Below are 25,007 nucleotides of genomic sequence, written 5' to 3'. Positions count from 1 at the left end.
ATACACAAAAGACCCATTTCTCTCAAATATTGTTCACAAATCTGTCCAAATCTGTGTTAGTGAGCACTTCTCCTTTGCCGAGATAATCCATCCCACCTCACAGGTGTGGCATATCAAGGTGCTGATTAGACAGCATGAATATTGCATAGGTGTGCCTTAGACTGCCCACAATAAAAGGACACTCTGAAATGTGCAGTTTGATCACACAGCACAATGCCACAGATGTCGCAACGTTTGAAGGAGCGTGCAATTGGCATGCTGACTGCAGGAATGTCTACCAGAGCTCTTGCCCATGCAATGAATGTTCATTTCTCTACAATAAGCCGTTTTCAAAGGCGTTTCAGAGAATTTGGCAGTACATCCAACTGGCCTCCCAACCGCAGACCACGTGTAACCATACCAGCCCAGGACTTCTAAATCCAGCATGTTCACATGATCGTCTGACACAAGCCACCCGGACAGCTGCAGCAACAATTGGTTTTTATAACCAAAGAATTTCTGCACAAACTGTCAGAAACCGTCTCAGGGAAGCTCATCTGCATGCTCGTCGTCCTCATCGGGGTCTGGACCTGACTGTAGTTCGTCGTCGTAATCGACTTGAGTGGGCAAATTCTCACATTCAATGGCGTCTGGCAAGTTGGAGAGGCGTTCTGTTCATGGATGAGTCCCCGTTTTCACTGTTCAGGGCAGATAGCAGACAGCGTGTGTGGCATCGTGTGGGCGAGTGGTTTGCTGACGTCAACTTTGTGGATTGAGTGGCCCATGGAGGCGGTGGGGTTATGGTATGGGCAGTCGTATGTTATGGACAACAAACACAGGTGCATTTTATTGATGGCATTTTGAATGCACAAAGATACTGTGATAAGATCCTGAGGCCCATTCATCCACGACCATCACCTCATGTTGCAGCATGATAATGCACAGCCCCATATTGCAAGGATCTGTACACAATTCCTGGAAGCTGAAAACATCCTAGTTCTTGTATGGCCAGCATACTAACCAGACATGTCGCCCATTGAGCATGTTTGGGATGCTCTGGATTGGCGTATAAGACAGCGTGTTCCAGTTCCTGCCAATATTCTGCAACTTCGCACAGGCGTGTGGAGTGGACCAACATTCCACAGGCCACAATCAACAACCTGATCAACTCTATGCGACAGAGATGTGTTGCACTGCGTGAGACAAATGGTGGCCACACCAGATACTGACTGGTATTCTGACCCCCCCCCCCCCTCATTAAGGCAAAACTGTGCACATTTCAGAGTGGTCTTCTATTGTGGGCACTCTAAGGCACACCTGTGCAATATTTATGCTGTCTAATCAGCACCTTGATATGCCACACCTGTGAGGTGGGATGGATTATCTCGGCAAAGGAGAAGTGCTCACTAACACAGATTTAGACAGATTTGTGAACAATATTTGAGAGTAATGGGTCTCTTGTGTATGTAGAAAATGTTTCAGATCTTTGAGTTCAGGTCATGCAAAATGGGAGCAAAACTGAAAATGTTGAGTTTATATTTTTAGTCAGTGTATATAAATTTGGTGTTGCTGTAATCTTACTATCCTGCACAATAAGTTCCCCATATCAATTTCAGTTAATGCAAAACCCGAAGAAACAATGACCAAATTGTGATTCTTTTCCAATTTCAACTGACAAAGATTTTTGTCCGATTTTCCAATACAAGTTATGGTAAATTAGATGGGGCCATTAAAAAATACAAATAGTCATACAGTTGTCTGGACCGAGCTGATAACTGCAGCACTGCTTCCATTCACTTCAATAGAAGCAATACTACATTTACTATGAATAGAGACATACTGAGGAACAAACTGAGCTGAGTATGGTGGTGAAGATGTCTGAGAGCTGCCAGGAGCAACTTGAAAGGTGCTGCTGAAATCCTATAGTTGAAAGAAAGGCATCTACACAGGGGAGACTAACATCCTGTCTGTACGGGAGAGCAAGTTCTGGGCCAGTGGTCAGACTGAGATCATGTGACCTAACTGTCCATAAAAGAGTCAAGGCATGGATACAACTGAGCTGGAAAGAAACAAATGACACTGCTAGAAAATTGTCGGAGAGTTTGCATTAAATGTGCAATAAAATTTGCGGAAGTGCTTTTTTTAAATAACAGAGCAAAGAAGTGACAGAAAATTTTAATTCTGTATCGCTTCTCTGTCAGTCCATCGGCAAGCTTAGGTTGTTACATCTTGTAAAGGAAGTTCAAGGCTAATTACATTTTTAATTATATCAACTCAATCTGAAACACTTGTAACTGTGGATAAAGGATTTAATATAGTTTCTGGGATATGAAAGTCAGCCATACAGATTGATAAAGTAAGTGCTGAACTCAACGGCCAGACTTGCACTTGGAACCCGGAGTAAGACATATCACATATATTAAAGATCCATGCAGAACAGGAATAATGGATCGTAGCTTGCTACTGGCTTATATAGTATACCAGTATGGCTACAATTTTCATGGAGGCACACAGAAGTTTCTGTAAAGAACAAAAATCTTGCATGCTCCATCACTGAAATATGAAGGTATTTTCCATTAAAAGTACTATAAAAGAATACATTGCCTTGCTGGAAGCACCATACAGAGGCATACAGACTATAATACAAGCTCTCAGGCACTCCAACAGGGTCCAATGCCGCACCCTGACACCCATGACCCTACTTAACAGCAAAACATTTTTCAGTTTTGTATTAAAAAGGTTAACCCCTTTGCTTCACATTTAATCCATGGAATCTTGTAGTGGATGATATGCACTTTCTCATATAGCTTTAAAAAATGTTTCCGAAATGGCAAGAAAAAAGGGCAGGGCTTAGCAGGAGGGGGCAGGGCTTTGCGCAGCCTCCTGGATTTACTATAATTTGTGCCGGAAACTAGCATAAGTCATACCTCAAATCGACACCAGCCTTAGCCGATGTAGACTTGCGTTTCTGCCTCTTGGACTACCACAGATATGCCTAATTTATTAACAGGCATTTGCCTCTTAATAAATTAGGTAGATCTTACTCCAGCATGGGGGGAAGGGGGGGGGGGAGGATCAAGACTAGCATATGGGAATGTCTTGATAGATGTTCCTCATTGTGTGGAGGCATGATGATGTGTTTGATCACAAGCCCCTCTATGTACAGTCATGTTATGGACAGGTGCACAATCCGACTTGCACAGTAGGCTGGATGAGTTGGGGACATGAATACAGTTATGAGTAAGTACACTGTCATCCACTGCAAGGTTCCTGGGATTAATGGGAACCTGTCGCCCTGATTTTGTACTATTATCTGTAGTAATAGATGCGTACTGTAGATAAGGAGTCCAGATCAGTATTTTTTATTTTGCCACTGCACTGAAATACACAGTTCGGACTGCTGTGCTGTTCTAATATAAGGGAGAGGACTCCTGTGTGCATGCACTGTAGTCCTGACAATGTATTTCTGCGCAGCTCTGATTGCTGACAGTGAGGGGATGAGGAGCAGTAGGAAAATAAAAATAGGGATCTGGACTTCATATCTGCAGTACTACTCATGTATTTCTGTAGATAATAGTTCAAAATTGGGGTGACAGATTCCCTTTAAAATTGATATAAACTGACCAACCCCTTTAAGGCAACTGCCAATCCTAATACTGCTTCTTTTTGTAAACACCATGCAACTTTTCTAGTGTACACAGTTAATAGTTTCAAATAATATTTTTGTTACAAACTATTTTCTGAAGCTAAGAGAAGAGGGGAAAAACACTAAAGTAGAACTAAAAAACAACACTATACCAAACAGAAACAGCATCCTACATTTCTGACAGAGTTTTTCATTTGACGGTTGCCTCTCTGATCCTTCCTTATCTCTATTCTGCAACAACAGTGCACATAAGATCAAACATGAGAAAGCAAAATGTAAATCATTTATTCTGTAAAAGCCTGGGGCTTAATTCATTAGTGCTTAGAAATATCTCCTTAGATTCAGACCTGTTCCCATAAAGAATGGTAATGAAACAGGTGTTTAAAGCTCACATGTAATGAAGACTTTAATTATTGAGCAAAAGGAAATATCACAACGATTACTGAAGCTGCAAAAAGAAGCACAGAAAGCAATTTATCATTGGTTCAAATTTTAGAAAATAAGGTTTGGACAAGTATGCAATGAAAGTTTTGTATTATTACATATTCATTGGATGGCTCTGCTGAAGAGCTCCAAAACAAAAAGAGAAATGTGGACTGCAGCTCTTTCATGTAGGTAAAAACAAAGGTGATTGCCTCGGGCTCCAAAGACAGTATGCAAAGAAAAAGCGAATAACTAAGGCAACACTAAGGCAGAGATACCATTTAATATAAGTCATTCCATTTATTGAGCCTCATATGTCACCACAGGGAATTCACGTGCCTTTGTATGGCACTTTGTGGGGCAATATATGTCAGAGTTACCATACACTCATACAGGCATACAGAGATACAATAGGGCCATGTAAAAGTCTGTGGGCAGCCCTATTACAGCTCAATACAACTCATAAGTTTTGCAGTCATAATACATCCATGTGTATAAGAGTTAAAGGGGTTTCTAAAAATAAATTATATATATATATATATATATATATATATATAATCATTATTTGATGTGACCACCTTTGCCTTCAAAACAACATCAATTCTTCTACGCACACGTTCAAAGTTTTTGAAAGAACTCAGCAGGGAGGTTGTTGCAAACATCTTGGAGAACCACAGATCTTAGGTGGATATAGGCTTGCCCAAATCCTTCTTTCTCTTCACATAATCTAAGACAGATGAAGACGTTGTGATCAGGACTCTGTGGGGGCCATATCATCACTTCCAGGACTCCTTGTTAATTTACACTGAAGATAGTTCTTAATGACATTGGCTGTACATTTTGGGGTCGTTATCTTGCCGCAAAATACATTTGGATACAATTGAGGATTTAGTTAGTATTAATGGTGTCCTCAGTGCCGAGAAATGCAGCATATCATCAGATTTGCTCTCAAATTTATTCTCCAGCAGGACAACAAACATACAGCCATCAAGTATGTCTGGGATTACATGAAGAGACAGAAGGATTTGAGCAGCAAGCCTACATCCACAGAAGATCTTTGGTTAGTTCTCTAAGATGTATTTTACAAAACAGTTTTCTTCTACCATATTTATCCCATTGTAATTTTGCTCTTTTTCTATTTATTTCTGATGTTGAGGGTTGGTGTTTGATCATTTCACACTAAAAGCATAGCATATGGGATGTTTATCTATGTGCCGTAAAAAACACTTTTTTTTTGTCAACCTTTATAAATAGGATACAAGCCACAAGATATTTGGCAGTAGAATCCATACATTTTCTTTTTAAGTTACAGAAACCTGATGACAAGAATTTCAACACTTGCCTGCTGAAAGCTAGTATGGCTGTTAGTCAAAGATGTAGTTACTTGCAGCTACAAATTATTCTTTATAAGGCATCATTTACATGTCAGAGAAGTGTGCATGGAAGAAACGACAAGTGGTCCATACTATGAGCCTTTTGCACTCCATGAGCTGTAAACAGTGCTTCGTACAGTACCATAACACTGCGATATTATCCGAAGCTTTTAAAGAGGGCCTGTCACCCCTGTGAACAGCAATCAGTGACTGACGGCTCACTTTGTATCAGAGGAGGCTTCCGTAAAAGAGAGTGTGACGTCACACCAAAGAACGCTCCAGGAAACTTGCTGGCTTCCCAGACATGAGCGCATGCTACCGTCTGGAGACGCGCTACGTGCAGGTAGAAGCTGAAGATTTATAAAAGGAGGAGAAGGCATCTGGTTTTCAAAAGCAGACAACAGAACATCTGAACGGCAAGTAATTATATCTAACCAAGACTAGGCAAATTTTGTACTTGTTCAGAAAATGTATAACATAGTAAGGCTCCATTCATACATCCGTAATAATGGGTCCGCATCCGTTCCGCAAACTGCGGAACAGGTGCGGACCTATTCATTCTCTATGGGGACGGAATGGATGTTCTATTCTTGTCCGCAATTGCAGACAAGATTAGGCATTTTCTATTATAGTGCCGGAGATGTGCAGTCTTTTTGACATTTGTGAGACTTTGGCAAACAAGTGAAAGGAGAGTATTAAAGTATTAAACCGTCACTGGTTAGCGCGAGTATTGAGTAATTTAAGTTGATATTTTCATAATTGTAGGGTATAGGCAGATGACCCTTTAATAAATGTCCAGCAGCTAGGAAAGCGGGGTGGAGCGCAATCCATAATAAGGCTGTGCACTCTCTCTTGGTGATAGTATACTAAATAATACATATACATTAATTCACTCATTTATTAAGGAAGCACGGGAGTGGAATTTTGTTATTTCAATATTCATATGGAGAAAGAAGGGCCCCCATTGATTTCCATAGTTTCTGTATTAGGGCTGAATACAACTGACAAGTTATACTGAGTCATATACAACTTTGCCCATGAAGCTAAATGCATATGTGCCTACACTGTGCCTACACTGTGCCTACACTGTGCCTACACTGTGCCTACAGTAAGCTGTTAGGTGTTATTGCTTTTTAACTTTCTTAAACTGACTATCATATGTTAAGTTGTAATTTTAAGATGGCAAATTAGTTTTACATATACCTACCTTAAATAGGCTCTTCCATCTGGACATTGATGGCATACCAACAACATATGCCGTAAATGTCTGAATGGTGTGGGTCTCACCTCCGGGACCCACTCCTACCTCAAGAATAGAGAGCAAGCACATGGAGCTTTCTACATCCAATGCTAAGCACTGGCTTAGCTATTCTTTGAAGTCCCGTGGTGGTGAATGGAGGGATGGGTGCAACATCCTCTCAATTTACTGCTATGGAGCGTCCAACAATAGCCAAGCATGCTCGGTGGGGCCCCGTTCTTGAGAAAAAGAGGGAGGTTCCACACCTATTGGACATTTATGCTATATCCTATGAATATGCCATAAATATCCATATAGGACAACCTCTTTAAGTTTACTATCGAAATACCCTAAAGTCACATGTTCATCTTAAAAGGCAGAAGGATTAATCAAGAAGGATGTGCCTGAGTATCTAATCAATATAATGTGAGCTGCCTACCCAACAAATAAACATTTAACAATGAGAGAATTCAGACTTCACACATCCTCTAAGTTCATATCCTGTAAGCTGGAGAGATGAAAGGCAATGGTGTCAACTCTTCAAACCTGTCATGTAGCTATCTAGTTGAACTTAAAATATTAATAATGAATGTTCAAAATAAAATATTGAAAGTTCTTTTTGGAAATTACAGAAGATGAAACAGACATTTGATGTTTCTGCTGCATTATACCTTACAACAGCATCTCTTGCTATGGCACTGTGCTTGAGTTACACTTACTTCATATTCCTCTTTGAATCCATAGCCTTCAGCACATTTCATCTGTGTGATGTGCTGCAGTAAGTCAGCTACCCGGATAGCTGGGTGAAGCTGGCCTGTCTGATACGGAACATCAGCTGTCTCCCGTTTCTTGTATGTATGGGATTGGGCTAAACTGCTTGTCTCGCTGTTGGTGTGGTTTTCATCTATAAATAGAAAGCATAATAAATGACTGGTTGCCATACTGAGGTCATACAAACCTAATGCAAACAAGGCTTTCTTGGTGAAAATGATATTATGAAAGTAAACAATATCACGCTACGAGAAAAAATATACAGCTTATTTCATACAGTTGGAAACAACACATCAACTGCTAATGAAAACAGCATCATTATAATTCTCCTACAGTAAACAGGACTGGTCTGGACAATGTACAGTATTACCATAATAACAAAGTAAGCAAAATACATCATACTGTATACATATGAAAAATTATGAAACACAATGGTTGGCATGGCAGATGGACATAGTGGCTTTGGAGTTTTACCCCATTCATTCTCATGCAACTGACAAGAACATAAAAGTATTCCAAAAGTATTCCAAAGTACACAACAAATGAGACAGGTCCAAACTCAAACACAAGCCAACATAAAACAGAATTAGTGGTAGAAAAAAGACCTGCAAGGTTCCCACAATCACCTGCCCTTAATCCAGTATTGGGAAAGTATGTTGAAAGTGCACTTGGCATCCTCAACCAACACTGGAAAAGTTCACTAACCTCCCCCATAGGTGTTTCTTCAGAGGGTAAGAAGCAACTTACCATTAATTGGCACTTTAAAGAAGATACATATCAGGAGGGAAAAGAGTAGGAAAAAAATGAGACAGGGCATAAGCAATTAAAATCTATTCAGTATCGACAGTCTGGCTCCTGACAGTGGTCAAAATAAAATGAAGAGGAAAGGGTATAAGGCCAAAAAATAAAGCCACATAATAGAAGGACTAGGTTAATAGGTAAAGGCTGATGTCATTATACCTAACATTAATATAGCTCAATAACAAAAATAACAAACATATTTGATATTTTTATTTCTTAATTTAGACTTTTTGCATAAAAGTAATCAAGTGGTTTAAATATATTTATCTAGGGGTGATTTGCCATTAACAGTTCAACTAATTATAGGGTACATGTGGTCTTTTGTCAGATTGTTGTAAGTCAAAATGTCATATGTCCCTGCACAGTGTTTTGTTGTTAAGGACATAAAAATGATATTACGGTCTTTTCAATGATTTGTCATTTCAGTATGAAGTATCTAATAATTAATGCATTTCATGCATGTGTAAGATGGAGGTATAAGGGAAATTAAATTAGGTTCAGATACTTTGATACATTCTAGAGCATGCCTAAAAATAAGATACGACACAAAGGACAAAAAAACAATGTCATTTCATTTGTTTATTTTTAATTGTCAAATAATCCATCAAATTTTTGTATCACAGCATATCCAACCTAACTCCATATCCTCATGAGATTCTGGTCCAGTCCTGGTTTTCAAACTCCCATTCTGGTCCTGGTATTCCAGATTTTCTACAGAAAATTAAAAATGCCATGACCAGAATGCATCGAAAAGACAGAACATTTCGAAACAAAATTCAGTAACGTAACCCCCAACCCCCTCCTCCCCCACAAAAACTTCTGTACAAAATGTAACAGTGATGATATTTAATATTAAAAATATATGTATATATACAATTTTATAACTCATAAAAATCATTTGCCATATTAAGAACTACATACCATGCAACATTTTAATAAAGGTCTCAAAGCAGCACAAATAGCATTTAAGCTTTCACAATAGTATTATACACTCTAATAGGAAAATAAAGGTAGAATAACTGCAGTGCGCTTTTCCTTCATTGAAAACATTATTCAATAAAATCCAAACTCCTTTTTTAATTTCATAAAATGCATGTTATCACAGTTTATTCTCTATAATTTGCCACTTGGTTGGGATTTTTATTTACTTTCAGGAGAAGTTTTCTGCTATGAAGGAACACTAAAGACTTGCATTAGCTGCAGTGTTTTACATATGGAGGAAATGTGAACAGATAAAACGAGAGTTTGAATATACCAAATATTCTTTAAACTCTGCTAAAATTAAATAAAAAAATAAAAACATCTTTATCTTCATTTTTCGGGAATGTAAAGATCTATCAAGCTATAGTAACAGAGAAGTTAAATGGTTTCCCACAAATGCCATGTATTACTTATACACAGGATATGTGATAAAGTCTGACTGATAGGTGTTCCACCAATCTCTAGAATGGGTGACACAAGATGGCTGTCTACACTAGCCCCAAAGAAGTTGAACAATCATAACCAACCATTAAAGCTTCTTTACAGAGCAGTTGTCACTTATCGCAACAGAATGTTCCCTTTTCCCGTTGTCAGGCATATTATTATCCCCATACACATTTGCCATCTGAATGTTCTTTAAGGCCCCTTTACATGGGCAGACACAGCAGGCATTTATTGGGAACACACTGTTCATCTCCAATAACTGCTCATTACAGGAGGTGAAAGCTACATTTACATGCAGCAATCATCACTGCACAATGCTTCCACCCAATATGTGAACTGTTCGCCACCTTTACCTAGGAATGCTACTTTCTGATAATTGCCCAATCATTGGCCTCTGTGATGGAGCTTTTACTATGACAGTTTCTGTGAGCCTATTGCGCCTGGAAATTCAGCAATGCTACATAGGCCGAGAAAGAAGATCCCAAGAGCTGCTGTCTTTACTCTATCGTTTTCAATAGTGAATGTAATTAATGTACATATTCCAATGGCATTACAATATTTTACAAGCTGAAAAGCAAATAATTCCACCCTTTCTTGTCACTATGTTCCGCCTAAACTTACAACCCCAATGAACCCAAAAATTGGGTTCTGTGTAAAGTTTAAATAAATATCACAGAAACAGAAGGCAATAATTTGCAAATCTTTTAAACTCATATTTTATTTACAATAGAACATTTAAAACTTGATGGCAGCAACGCAATGAGACAACAAAAGGCTGGAAAAGTAAGTGGTACTAATTATAAAAAACTGATGGAGAAGCATTTTGCCTAAAGACTCTGATATGTCTGATCGTAGGCCTAAGCTATAACTTCTTGCACTTTCTGACAAAAGTTATAGTAAATGCAGAGGGACGTGCAAAGCCTCGCCACCTCCCTTTTATCCACACTTGGAAAAGTGTTGGGAAGCTTTAAAAGTCGCAAATGCGGATGGCACACAAACGGCATCCATATTTTGTAGATTTGCAGTTTTCTGACTGTAAGATACATGCAGTTAAGCGAATGAGGCCTGACTCACATGACTGGGTATAAAAAGAGCATGTTAGAGAGGCAGAGTCTCTCGGGGCAGGGATTAACCGATCTGCAAAAAACTGAGTCAAAAAATTGTGGAACAGTTTCAGGACAAATGTTCCCAAATGTAAAATTGCGAAGACTTTGAATATCCGACTATCTACAGTACATAATATCATCAAAAAATTCATGGAGATATCCATCTGCACAAGGGACAAGATTGTGAACTACAGACTCTCAGGTTACACTACATTGAAAAAAGGAAAGGTTCCGTGCTGGAAATCACTGCATGGGCTCAGGAACACTTACAGAAATCATTGTCTGTGAACACAGTTCACCGTGCAATCCAAAGCTGAATAATGCAAAGAAGTCACATGCCACTGTCTTCTCTAGGCCAAAGCTTATTTAAAATGTAATGAGAGAAAATGGGAAACGGTTGTGGTCATACAAATCGAAATTTAAAATTAATTTTGGAAACCACAGGATGCTGTGTTCTGCAGACTCAAAAGCAGAGGGACCACTCAGTTTATCACTGCACAGTTCAAGAGCTTGCATATATGTCAGTATGGGGTTAAATTAGTGCTTTTGGCATGGGCAGCTTAGACACCTGGAAAGGCACTGTCAATGCTGAACAGCTTATAGAGGTTTCAGAACAATATATGCTCCCATCCAGGCAACATCTCTTTCAAGAAAGGCCTTGCATATTTCAGAAAGAAAATAATAAACCACATACTGCCTTCATCACAACAGCATGGCTTTGCAGAAGACAAGCCCAGGAGCTGTAGTCCACACCTTTCACTAATAAAAAACATTTGATCATAAAATGAAAACTCCAGCAAAGATGACTATTTACCAAAAAGAGTCCTACATCAGACAAGAATTGGGGCAACATTCTTCTCCAAAAACTCAAGCAATTGGTCTCCTTATTTTTCAGATGTATACAGACTATTGTTAATGGTAGACATGGCCTTGTCCCAACTTTTTTGAGATGCACTGCTACTATCAAGTTGCATATTAGTTCATTTTTTATTTTATGAAATGGCAAAATGTCTCAATTTCAACATCTGGTATGTGTTCTATGATCTATTATGTATAAATAATGAGCCTATGAGATTTGCAAATAATGCTATTATTTTTATTTACACTTATTTACCTGTTACATAGTGTCCCAACTTTTTGGGAATTGGGGTTGTACATCTTGTTAATTTTGGAGCTCTGTCAGACAAACCTGGCTCCAACGTCAATTATCAAGTAACAAATTAAAATGTCTAAATGGTAATGAATGAAAATAAATTTTTTTGGGTAAAGTAATTATTGGTTACCATATCTAGTATCAGTTTAGTATAGAAGGCTCCCTTCTGAAATTGAATTGATTAGTCGCAGGGTAAAGGAACATTGGCAAAGCAGTATGTATACAATAAAATCTAATATTGTATGCCAACAAATATTCATTGTTTACCCCTTCTATGAGTTTAATACTTATCATAATCATACTTCCAATGTCATAAGTGTTGGACAGAGACAAGGGAATGACAAAATACAATCTAAGATTTTATTTAATAGGCTTAGTATAATCCTGCAATTAAATCACACAGATTTATTCGCCCAAACTCTGTATTTCTTCCCTAAAGGGACATATATCTGCTAGATAAAACTCTTTACCAAACACAAAGAAATGAAGTACGGATCAGGTATATGGAGGTTCTGGTAATAGTGTTCTAGACTTACACTATACAATGTTTGCATGATGCGTCCTGTGAATAAACTGAATGTGTAAGACTTCAAGGATGACTGTTATGACCTTGAAATAAAATGAACGGGTAACTCAAAATGAAAACTATGATCTCTAAGAGCACAGGAATGTTAGGAGTGGAAAAAACCAAATTCTAATCCTTGAAACAAAGAGGAATCTTGACAAAGTTATTTTACATTTCTTCAGATTTAGCTTAGTTGTAGTGAAATTTTTTAAATCAAGATTTACATACTTGCTTTTCCATACCAAAATGTCCAAAATGGTGGCTTTTCAATCTTAACTGTACCAGAATGGAGCCAACACTAGACTGAAAATACATATTATTTATCTAGATCAGTGGTTTTCAAACTTTGAGGTGGGCCTCACTGGAGAGGTGCCCCCTAGTTGCTGGTGAGGGGCAACTGGGGAGGAAGTATTGACAGAAGTGATTATAATTTGCGCCGGGCTTTCTATCTCTGGCATGGCAACATAATCAAATCCTTTGTGATTATTTTAATGTTATCCTGGGTTCAGGTTCACAGGGATAACTGTTTCTCCTTGCAGAGACCACCAGTAGATGGAAGAATTTTAACAGCAAATTCTCCCTGGGAAAAGGTATGCAGATAAGCTCTCATCCAGAAGGAAAAACTTCCCTCTAAAGCCATATATTGGTTGCAAACATTGTAAGCCATTTAAGAACCTTGAAACATGACTTGGGATTTTGGGATTTTTACCTATCTGTAAACAGATTTCTGGCTGACTGGGGGAGGAGCTTTTGACGTAGCTGTTTCTCCTTGAATAGACTGCTGGTAGACATAGGGAGTGTTAAAGGATTTAAGAGGTGATAAAAAAAAATAATATGTGACAGACTATAGAGAGGGCCAGGCACTATTAAGGTCCCTGTAAAAAAATATTTGAGAATTCGTGATCTGGATTAGGTGGTATGCTACAAGACATTGATGGCTGATAAAAGAGGTGGTGTTCTTATGTAGGCTTTTTTTATGGTACATGCTGATGCATATTTGGCCTACTGGAAAATGATCTACAGTAGACGCATAAAGTGTGTTTTTTACAGCATTACTTGACACAAACCAATAAAGGGAAGGAAATGTAGAAGGAAATGAGAGTAGATTAGGGCCCTTTCACACTTGCGTTGTCCGGATCCGGCGTGTACTCCACTTGCCGGAGGTACACGCCGGATCCGGAAAACGCAAGTGTACGGAAAGCATTTGAAGACGGATCCGTCTTCAAATGCTTTCAGTGTTACTATGGCAGCCAGGACGCTATTAAAGTCCTGGTTGCCATAGTAGGAGCGGGGAGCGGGGGAGCGGCATACTTACAGTCCGTGCGTCTCCCGGGGTGCTCCAGAATGACGTCAGAGCGCCCCAGGCGCATGGATGACGTGTACATGCGATCACGTCATCCATGCGCCTGGGGAGCCCTGACGTCACTCTGGAGCGCCCCGGGAGCCGCACGGACTGTAAGTATGCTGCTCCCCCGCTCCCCGCTACACTTTACCATGGCTGCCAGGACTTTAGCGTCCCGGCAGCCATGGTAACCATTCAGAAAAAGCTAAACGTCAGTATCCGGCAATGCGCCGAAACGACGTTTAGCTTAAGGCCGGATCCGGATCAATGCCTTTCAATGGGCATTCATTCCGGATCCGGCCTTGCGGCAAGTGTTCAGGATTTTTGGCCGGAGCAAAAAGTACTGCATGCTGCGGTATTTTCTCCGGCCAAAAAACGTTCCGTTCCGGAACGGAAGACATCCTGATGCATCCTGAACGGATTTCTCTCCATTCAGAATGCATTAGGATAATCCTGATCAGGATTGTTCCGGCATAGAGCCCCGACGACGGAACTCTATGCCGTAACCGGCCAACGCAAGTGTGAAAGGGCCCTAATATGATGATAGCAAAATAAACACAATAGCTAATAGAATGGTGTACAGAGGGCTCCATAGTAAATGCCAGATTTTATCACCCATAACAGCAGAGCCTGAAGTTACTTTCCCTCTATGATTTTTGGGATAGTTTCCTATCCCTTATGTAATAGCTAAGCAGCTCCTTTGGTGAGGGTTGTCCTACAAACGTTCTCACTGCTCAGTAGGAAGGGTGATGGAAACCCTTCTCTTCACGGGCCACATAGCTGCTTTAAACTTCTTAAAGGTAATGTCCAGCACTACAAAACGGATGAGGTTATAATATTTGGGCTTCAATATCACATTGGTTAGGGTCTAACTCTCAGCACCCCTGCCGATCAGCTGATTGAAGAGGCTACAGTACATCCCCTTCATTATATGCATCTCAACTGTTTACAGTCATTTTGTCACAATCTCTTTATTTGACCTCTAGGTATTAGATTCAAGTTTACTCAGTTTATGAATTGTATCTTGCAGATGGCTCATACTAAAGCACATTAATACTATTACTTATTTTAAAATATAAATTATAGATTGGCTTCAAGAGCAGAGGCATGAAACATACTCTCAAGTATTAACAGGTCACTTCATAGCAGAAAATACACTGTAAATCTCTTAAGTTATGCTTCCCCTTCGACTGATTCATTTACGGGACGTCTTGATTATATGATATTTCCAAATGTCTATATATTTTCAAATTGCCTCATGGCAGGAAAGTCTGGATAGCAAATCAATCTAGTAAATGAATCGGTGTCTGCAGAATAGGGATGTCGAATTCATTTCTGACATCAGGAGCAAGCCCCATGAAATAGTAAGAACCCTTTAGGCGAGTTGACTCTCTGAGCCTTGAAGACATCTTAAATGTTTAAATAAGGAAAATTCATATTGATCTGCCGTCTGATAAAAATTTGTACTAATACAAATGAAAGCTTTCCAACATTGGCAGCTATTGATGAAATGGCTTATTTTAATCTTTGAGGCGAGGTATAAAAGAATTATATATAAATAAGGATAAGCATCTAAGTGTTCTCAATGAAGAGAAAGGCTCATATACTACAACTTATCATTTAAAGCTGAGGATATACAAGTGTGACGGAATAAATATGAACTAAATACTGGTGCTGTGCTATCCCAGTCCATGGAAGAAAAGACAGAGACATGAACAATCCACATCAGGGGAGCCAGCATTTCGCAATCCAGCAAGTACTGGACTACCATTCCCATCAACCTGGACATTTTACGTCCAAGATAGGTTGATGGGAGTTGTAGTCCAGCATCAGCTAGACAGCTGCAGGCTGACCTCCTCTGTTACATCTTAAACTTCAGAAGGTATTCATCCCCAATAAGCAGTCACAGTGGAAGATAAAGTGTCCCACAAAAATGTTGTAGCACAGGTTTGAGAACAAGCCAAGTGTGCAAAAGCTGCCATAGGTTTGTATGACCCCCACATATACAAAACAATTTTAGTAGCACCATTTAATAAACGAAACATACTTTTCTTCAGAACATTGTCAGCATTTTGCATGTGTAAGAATCACTACAGTCACTGCTTTGTGAAGAGCCAAACACAGGACGCATGGGAAAGTCTCTTCTGCTACCACTGTCTATCCTACTCATTTGTACAGATAACTTTTATGAAGGGAAATGATCTCACCTAAAATTGCCGTTGGCACAAATGGATCTGCCATGTACCACAAGCAGGGCCAAGCAGAATGATAAAAAAGAGAACACAAGGAGAGAGAAGGAGAAAATACAAAATAATTGACACAAAGGCTGGAAAACTCCAAACAGATTCACTTTAACACAGACGGCCGTATTGTAACGGAGCAATGCATTGTTACCTGCAGGTCTCACATTAGGTTACATAGGCATAGAGCATTCAGGGAGAGTGCCATGATGGGTGCAGTACATACTGTAAATAAGTCGGGACATTTTAGGAGCAGTTTCCTCTGGAAGCGTCACTGACATTGTGGACCTTTGCTGGAGCGCTTAAGGGAAGTTTGCTCACTAAAAATTCCAAGTGCGACAAGGTCAAGTCATGCTATTTCCAGAAATGACTGCTCCTACAATGATAGTGCTTATTAAAGCAAAATGCTGTCATAAATATACTGCACGTCATGTAATATAATGGAGCCCTGAAGAAGAAATCAATACCTGTGAAAATAAACAGGGTTATGGCAGCTTCCACAGGATGCACTTATTAAGTATTAACGTAACCTACATTATTACAGAATATTATTAGCAGAAAGTGCTCTGCTCTTCTCATACTACATCAAAGTAACAGGCTTCTTTTAGACAGATAGATTTAGGCTACTTTCACACTAGCGGCAGGACGGATCCGACAGGCTGTTCACCCTGTCGGATCCGTCCTGCCGCTATTTTGCCGTGCCGCCGCTCCATCCCCATTGACTATAATGGAGACGGGGGCGGAGCTCCGGCGCAGCATGGCAGTGCGCGGCGAGAGGCCGCCGGACTAAAATTACTGCATGTCCGACCTTTTAGTCCGACGGCCTCTCGCTGTGCTGCGCCGGAGCTCCGCCCCCGCCGAAATAGTGGCAGGGTGAACAGCCTGTCGGATCCGTCCTGCCGCTAGTGGGAAAGTACCCTTAGATAGATAGATAATTAGATAGATATTAGATAGATATATAGATAGATACAGATATGAGATAAATTGATATTAGATAGATAGACCACATATGATTTTGTTGATAATTCAAAAACGTATACAAATATCAAAGTGTAATGTTACAGTAGTTAAAGGGAATGTGTCACATATTAAGGGAATAGGCCAACTATATTATTTTAACTAACTAAAATTAGTGAAACATATTCCTTTTCTCTAATCTGCACATGATTATGGGAGTGTTATCTTTTATTGTAATCCTGAATGTGTTGATAATGAGCTAACTGCTGAAAAGTAATGAAAAAATATTAGGCTCAGTGGCCAAAGTCAAATCTGCAGTATTTTAGAATGTCTTTAAAATATAGATAGTGGTATGGACAAGCATGAAGAACATCACAAAAAATTCTTAAAAAATATGTGTCAAATAAACTCTTAATTTAAACAATATGTAATTTTCTGATGACACATTCCCTTTAAAGTGTGTTTCTGAGATATCCACTGTTCCGGGGTTTTACATAGTAAGTCTGCGGCATCCGCCTCCAATGGGTTCATGCTGTTGCTGGTAATACCTTATTGTTACCCACAAAGATGTGTACCCACAAAGATGTGCATTCTCATTTTCTGGCCAAATGTGGCAACTGGGACATGTAAACCTACGTCTTACAGATGCCATTGATGCCTGACTTGTGAGATGCCCCCACTATGCTTAGAATAGGGCTCTATAAAGCTTTGGGAAACACTGTGGACCCAAATGGATTTTTGTTGTTTTTTTTCACCCCAAAAAAGAGCAACACCCAAATTATTGTTTGTGTATAAAATGGTATATGCAGTAGTTGTACAATTTCCTATATAGAATATACCTCTGAGTGGCACTGTATGAAAGTGTCTATGTTGTCTTCATTCCAGGCACCAATGTGGTATCCAGCAGTCAGATCTCCACTGTGCACATTGGTGGCAAATCTTATTGATAAGCCGCCAGTCAATAATCCTGAAACCCACTTTCATGTTTCTGTACAACCATTTTTATCACTGTAATGTCATTTCTGGCAAATGTGTAAAATGCATTTCATTGTAAGGCTACTTGGCCTTTACTACTTCAGAAATGGTAGACATCAAATCATAGAAGCAATGAAATTAAAATGGGAAAAGTAATTTCTAAGAAAAGTGCTCAGAAGTAGCATTGAGCGAACTTGTGTTTTAAGTTCGACGTCTAAAGTTCGGGTTATCGAAGAATCGCGTTATGGATTCCGCTACCACGGACCATAACGGAATTTAGAATCAATAACGCGATTCTTCAATAACCCGAACCCGAACTTTAGACGCCGAACTTAAAACACAAGTTCGCTCAACACTACTCAGAAGTTTAAAATGTAAATGTAAATCAAAATATGAAAACATGCTGCCTGAATTATACTGAAAATCAGAGACTACAATAAGGACTTTACCCACTCAATAGCTCTTTTAAACTGCTAATAGAATGGAAAGAGTTAAAGGTGTTCTGGGATTTTCATATAGATGGGGTCTTACTATTGACACCCTCACTGATCAGCTGTTTGACTAAACACAGTGCCGTCCACTGGACATCGGCTGTACTTGGTATCGCAATTCTAAAAAGTATTAACTACTTTTTCCTCCAAAAACTATATATATATATATATATATATATATATGGAAATCTGGAAATCTCTTTAAAAAAATCACTTAAAGGGGTTATTCCAAGATTCAAGTAAAAAATGAAAATCAGTCATCGTATATGACAACCTCTTTCTAACAAAGCTAGAACCAGCCCTGTACCTCACAAAGCCAGAGTTCTCTTAATTCATTGCTCTGCTAGATGTATATCAAGCTGGCAGCTCAGTGGCGTGTTCTTTCTGCTGCAGCTCAGAGGGGGTGTCCTTTCTGCTGCAGCTCTCTATCATAGCTCAGGAGGCAGTTGAAGAATGGAACTGAGCATGTGCGTCCACCTCAGCAAGGTGGACAGAAAAAAAAGAAAAAAGCAAACAGCAGGTGGCGCTATACTGATAATTTTTATTACATGTCATTAAAAAAGTATTTAGACCCAGGTGCTGATTTGAAAACTGCAGGATAATATTTTTATATTTTTTTTTGTGGGACAACCCCTTTAAAGTTTTGACAAATCTTTTACTACAAAAACTCTCGGTATAGACACGTAACAGTGTTAACAGCTCACTGTTTTTGAAGAGTCGCTGGATGACGAGCACTAGAGTTTGCTTACCTGGGTAGTAAGAATTAGGCACAGTCGTGCTAAGTGTGTTTGTTTTCATAGTGAACGATGAAGGTGAGGACACAGCTGTAGATAAAGACACATGTATAAATTATACACAATAAGCAAAAATCTGTAAAAGTAATCAACTACTGTGAAATGTGATAGATCTGCACCTGGTACACACATATAAATGTCACAGTCTAGTGACCTTGTGTATAAAAGTAAAAGTGTATGTATTTGGACAAAATAAAGCTTTATGCATACACATATATTTATCAATGCGACTGCAGCAGTTTTTCTTTTTCAACGATGCTGCTTAGGAGAAGTGTCAGAAAAAGGGGCATAGCTTTATAGTTACATCTAGTGCCACTTCAATATATGAATTATACTGCCATTTTCAGGGCAGTGTTTACATGCAGCTGGCCATGGGCATGGCTCCAGTGACTTCAGCAGTGACGGGCTATCACCAGTTATTGGCTGGAGTGGTGCACATGACCATGGCCATGTCCAGCCGGATGTAAAAGGTGCGGGGACAGGAAGATGGGTCTTGTGTTTCAGACATCACTGGCGCCACTGTAACATTAAAGGGCTGACACTCTGAAATGGACAAAAATGTCACATTTCTTTAAAAAAAAAACATTTCCAAGTCCTAAATGAGCAAAATGAAAATAATGCATGCCATATGCTAAAGAAAGTACACCAAGCTCTTGGCTGCACACTTGAAAATGTGTTAGGATTATTTAGACACAATCCTAAATGCATCAGCGGCTGTTCAAAACGCAAAGTGATTTAAGGCACAGCATGGGAGATGCTGATTTTCCATAACTGACTATTTTGTCCATTAAATTGATTGGTTAATGAGGTGGAAAACGTCTTAAAAGTCACTCATATTGACTACGATTGCTTCCCCCTCCATGCATTAGTAAAAAATAAAACAGAGTGCTGGAGCAAAAATCATTTACAACTTACATCTGCCATTTAAATTGTGAGTGTCCATAAAAGAGAACGCTTCATCACAGTTAGTGCCTTGCTCGGTGTAGCTTTTATCCATTGAATTCACCATTACTGTCATCTCCTGACGAGTGGTGCTGAGAGTCTCCTTCCTTTTCTTTGCCAGTTTCCTGGAAAATAATATCAGACATTGGATTTCACTGCAGCTTAACAACGGGCACAGGTACATATGCAGGAATACAGTAGCAGGTTCCTTTGTCACATAAGAAGACACCAGTATAGAAGATGGCACAAGGTAGCCAGGGGAGCCCTGATTTTTGAATTGGCGCCCTGGCTGTTCAAGTTACACCTCTGCTTAGCAACATTACACAAAGCTATACGGGATTATAATACATTTTTTCAAGACACTTTTTAAGAGAATGCAATTACTGTATGTCCTAAAAAATTTTATTCCGCCTCATACATAGGGCCATATGGTGCCACTTAAGGCTCTGTTCACAACTCAATTACTTATATTCCGTTTGGGTTTCATTGCTCTTTCATGACCAGAATAGGGCAGTAATAATAACAAAAAACTATATGAATCAGCAGGATCAGTAAAGACCTGTCACACATGTTCCTGTCTGTGGTCCTGCGGCGAGTCTGGCCGCAATATGGCAGCGGCGTTGGCTTTGTTTTGTTGTTACAGTAACTAGCCTCGCTGAAAGTGGGGCTGCTCATCCTATCAGGGAGCCAGGATGCCGGACCAATCAGGTTCTGTGCCGATGCCGCATGCTTATTTGAATAGGCAGCTGCTGGACACAGGTGCCTGTGACTGGTTTTCTAGCCTACTAGCTAGTTGTGTGTCTACAACTTTGGATTACTGACCTTTGCCTGTTTCTTTGACATTGCCTCACTGTTTTTTGCCTCTGACATGACTTTTGCCTCTGGTATTTGACTCTGTTTGTTGTGACCTTCCCTTTGCTTGCTGACTTGGTATCTGATGTTTACTCCTGTTTCACTTTGGTACTGATCCAGTTCTGATTTTACTAATAAGGTTTTCACCTCTTTCTGTAATCTCCTTTCCATTTTGGTTTAGGCTTTGGTTTGCACTTAGCTAAGAAGGGACTGTCGTCCAGTTGTGGGCAGCCACTTAGGATGGATCATGCAAGTAGGTAAGGACAATGCTGCGGGTGGAGCACAGGGGTGCACTGCTCCCTACCCTTTCATGACAAGATCTGTCACAAAATAGATTCACTATTACAGGAGACAGGATGCCCATGTGAACAGACACGATATTAGAAAGAGTTGGGTGTGTAGGTTATTGTAAAAGATTATGAGAAACATTATGAAAGATATACACATATATTAGTATCTCTTGTGATAGCTATACTTTTTGATGCTTTCTATACATAGTATAATAAATGCCCTTGTACATTAGCCCAGTATTTAACTGGAAGTAAAGTTATCTCGCTGTCACTGATCACACAGTGTTCTCTCTCTTTCTCTGGGTTTCTGAGAACAATGATATCTCCAGACATGAATATCACATGTATTGAAATAACCTGAATGCAGCTGCAGGAATAGGCAGCGGCTAATTGATTTCCATGAAGAAAGAACTTATTAAGAAGTGGCATAATACAAATATGTGTTTTATAAGACTGCACATTGTGAAAACTGCTTTGTTCTCCTGTACAGTTTATATCCTGATACACTTTAATCTCAACCAGCATTATTATTCAAAATGTATAGATAATCCAGTTATGACATATCAAAGCAAAGCAATTTATCTGCATTGTTCATATTTTCCATCTCTGGAAACAGAATGTCTTGATATCCTAGGTATATAGACCGTATCTAAATAGATTTTGTAAGTAGCTTTTCTTTGCGGCATATATTTTTGTAATATTATTCTGTCAATCATGTTACATTCATACCGCATTTTCAATTTTATTCCTCTATGCTAATCAGTGCAATTCGGAGTCACACTGTGCATGTATAATTTATTATTAAAATATCTCATTACTTTTTTAATATTTGCTGTTATTTTTCAAAATACTAAAAACAGTCAAATTGGAATTGGAGTAGTAGCATTTATTTAGGAAGAATCCCTAAGTTAAAGTGGCCCGGATCAACGCTACTAAACCATACTGCCTGGTAGGGTTGATCATGGTGATTAAAACGATACATTTCAGTACTCTGTTCCTGTTAGCGTTGGTGAGATAAGTGCACTTTTATCCATATGCAAATTAACATTTGGAGCACCGAGGGGCGGCTGTAGGGTTTCAAGCACTGTTATAGCTTCTCCTCCGCGCTCAAAACATTCCCCCCAACAGTTGATTGACAGGGCAAGATATCTTGTCTTGCCCTATCTTCTGCCACTGTGCTGTGGCTCACCAACTTAGCACCTGCGCTATACGTCTGCTGCTTGCCAAGCAGCACAGTTCCATAGTACGCAGGTAGTGATGACATCATTGAACCTGGACGTGGAGGTGTTGGTGGCTTCAAAGACATCTGCACCTCCACTTCCAGGTTCACTGACACCATGCATAATATGGATCTGTGCTGCTCTGGGGGAGTGTGCTGAGCACCCGGGCATCACTGTAGTAGTGCTCAAAGAGCTACAGCTCGCTCCTCAGTGCTCCAAATGCTCATCTGCATATGGATAAAAGTACACTTATCTCTAAAAGGTACCGACTAAAGAAATATATTGTTTCAATCGGGATGATCAATCCTACCAGGCAGTATGCCTGGTTTAATAGTGTTAGAGCTGCTTTAAATGTGTATTCCAGCTTTTAAAAGTTATCTCCTATCCACAGGACAGGGGATAACTAAAAGATTGGGGGGGGTCCTATCACTTGGGGAGGGTGTATAATACTTATTTTAACTAGTGTATTATGAACAACCATAGATGCAATTTACTGATACAAACGTATTACCAGTACACAGCAAACTTTTTAGATTTAGAAAAACCCCCACCTTTCACTAAAGTCTTCAGCATTGTCTGCACCATGCTTATGTTCTCCGCATGGCCACTGATGGTGGGGCATGTGACCATACCCATCCATCAACCTCTGCTGAAATCCCCTGTCCATGGGAAACTAGAACACCCGTATTGTAAGGAGTCTGACAGTCAATTCTGATCACTTGCCTCTCCATAAGTGGCCATGTTGAGAATGGAAGCATTGTGCAGACAGGGCTGAAGGCTTTAGTGAAAAGGGGTTAGTGTTTCTGAATCTAAGAGATTTGAACTGTGAACTGGAAATACGTCTATGCTAGTAAATTTCATACATGGCTGTTTGCAACACACTAGTATAAAGTGGTCAGCCCACTGTAATTATGCCGGTCATCTACCTCACTTTAGCTCTACACTCCTACAACCATGTCTATTCATACAATCCTAAACTCATGCTCAAAACTGTACACAATATTCCATGCATGACTGGTACATTCAACATACCGTATATACTCGAGTATAAGACGAGTTTTTTGGCACATATTTTTGTGCTCAAAAAGCCCCCTCGTCTTATACTCGAGTCGAGGTCTTGATTGCGAAAATTCGCAAAAAAATTGCATTAAAATTTTTGCATAAACTGGTATTTTCCCAAAAATCGAATATTCGCTTTAGTTGGTTTTTGTACTGTTAAAGTTATTGTTGATACCATATTGTTTTTCTTTGAAATAAATATTCAAAAACCTTTAACCTACTGATGCCTCAATTAATGTAATTTTATTGGTACGGTATCTATTTTTATTTTTGAAATTTACCAGTAGCTGCTGCATTTCCCACCCTAGTCTTATACTCGAGTCAATAATTTTTCCCATTTATTTGGGGTAAAATTAGGGGCCTCGGCTTATATTCGGGTCGGCTTATACTCGAGTATATACGGTACTTGCACCTTTTTAGTCATTTTTATAGCTACACATTCATTATCACTATAATAAACAATATGAAAAAATTCAGCTCAATAAGCACATGTAGGCAGTCAGTTAGGATCAGGGTGGTCCACTTGGACTATAAAATATATAAAAGTGCCTGATCCTGATCTTTAGAGTGCCTATCTGGCCATACATTAGTGAGCAGAGCCAGCATTACATTATCCTACAATGCCCACTCTCCCTGGCAGGCTAGTGCCCATTTTTAAGCTTTAAATAATAATTAAAAAAAAAGGAGTGTTAACAAATAATTATTAATTTTGGAAACGTACGAATAAAAGTATTACATGTCTTTACTGACTTTCACAAGACACTAATCTTAGGCTGGTGGATTTAATTCATTCTCACATTAAAAAGCAAACAGATGAGTTACTTGTTGAGCAGAAGTAATTTAGTAAGAGCAACACAAACTAGAAAAGCAAGAAAAATATACACGGTAAAGGAACTTGGATTGACAACATGTGGCAAATAGCTCCAGTAACGACCCTGTTCCAGCTGACTAGCTGACGACAACGAACAGAAGCTGCACTGGAATACACTTAGATGCACTCATTTTGGACTTGTGCCCATCATTATTATAAGGTGGTAGAAGAACAACAGGTGTTCGCGCTATTATGGTGTTACGATCAGTGTATATAGATATATATTGCATAGTGGAAACATCTAGAGCCATATATTGTTGGAAGGAAGATTCATAGCTTCCCTGTCGACAATGTGTCATTAGTACAACAGGATCATTTTCAATGTCACACAAATAGGTGATCGCTCCCTATGTTTGGGTATTAAAACGATAGTTTAATTAGAAAGAAGACACTATGTGTGTTCTAGTACAATTAGGTTCAGTAATGACGTTTGTTGTGATGACTTCCACCTTTTCCCTGCAATGCTACGCTATGTAATGAATATCAGGCCCCTAG

General features: G+C 39.3%; 1 protein-coding gene across 5 annotated transcripts in view; it reads right to left on the bottom strand.

Annotated features, from left to right (window-relative positions):
* PTPRM (protein tyrosine phosphatase receptor type M) overlaps positions 1–25,007 on the bottom strand; it is a 766,319-nt gene that overhangs the window by 153,047 nt on the left and 588,265 nt on the right. For 4 of the 5 annotated variants that reach the window (XM_044295689.1, XM_044295690.1, XM_044295691.1 and 1 more), the window contains 3 exons: positions 20,194–20,345; positions 19,234–19,308; positions 7,378–7,562 (listed from right to left, as the gene is read on the bottom strand). In XM_044295689.1, the coding sequence (XP_044151624.1) occupies positions 7,378–7,562; positions 19,234–19,308; positions 20,194–20,345 (412 nt within the window). Of the gene's footprint in view, positions 1–7,377; positions 7,563–8,176; positions 8,189–8,863; positions 8,942–19,233; positions 19,309–20,193; positions 20,346–25,007 lie in introns of all 5 variants that reach the window. The other variant, XM_044295693.1, reaches the window with a different exon arrangement.

This window comes from Bufo gargarizans, chromosome 5 (assembly GCF_014858855.1).
Source record: "Bufo gargarizans isolate SCDJY-AF-19 chromosome 5, ASM1485885v1, whole genome shotgun sequence".
Lineage (NCBI taxonomy): Eukaryota > Metazoa > Chordata > Amphibia > Anura > Bufonidae > Bufo > Bufo gargarizans.
This window is presented reverse-complemented; position numbering and strand designations above follow the sequence as displayed.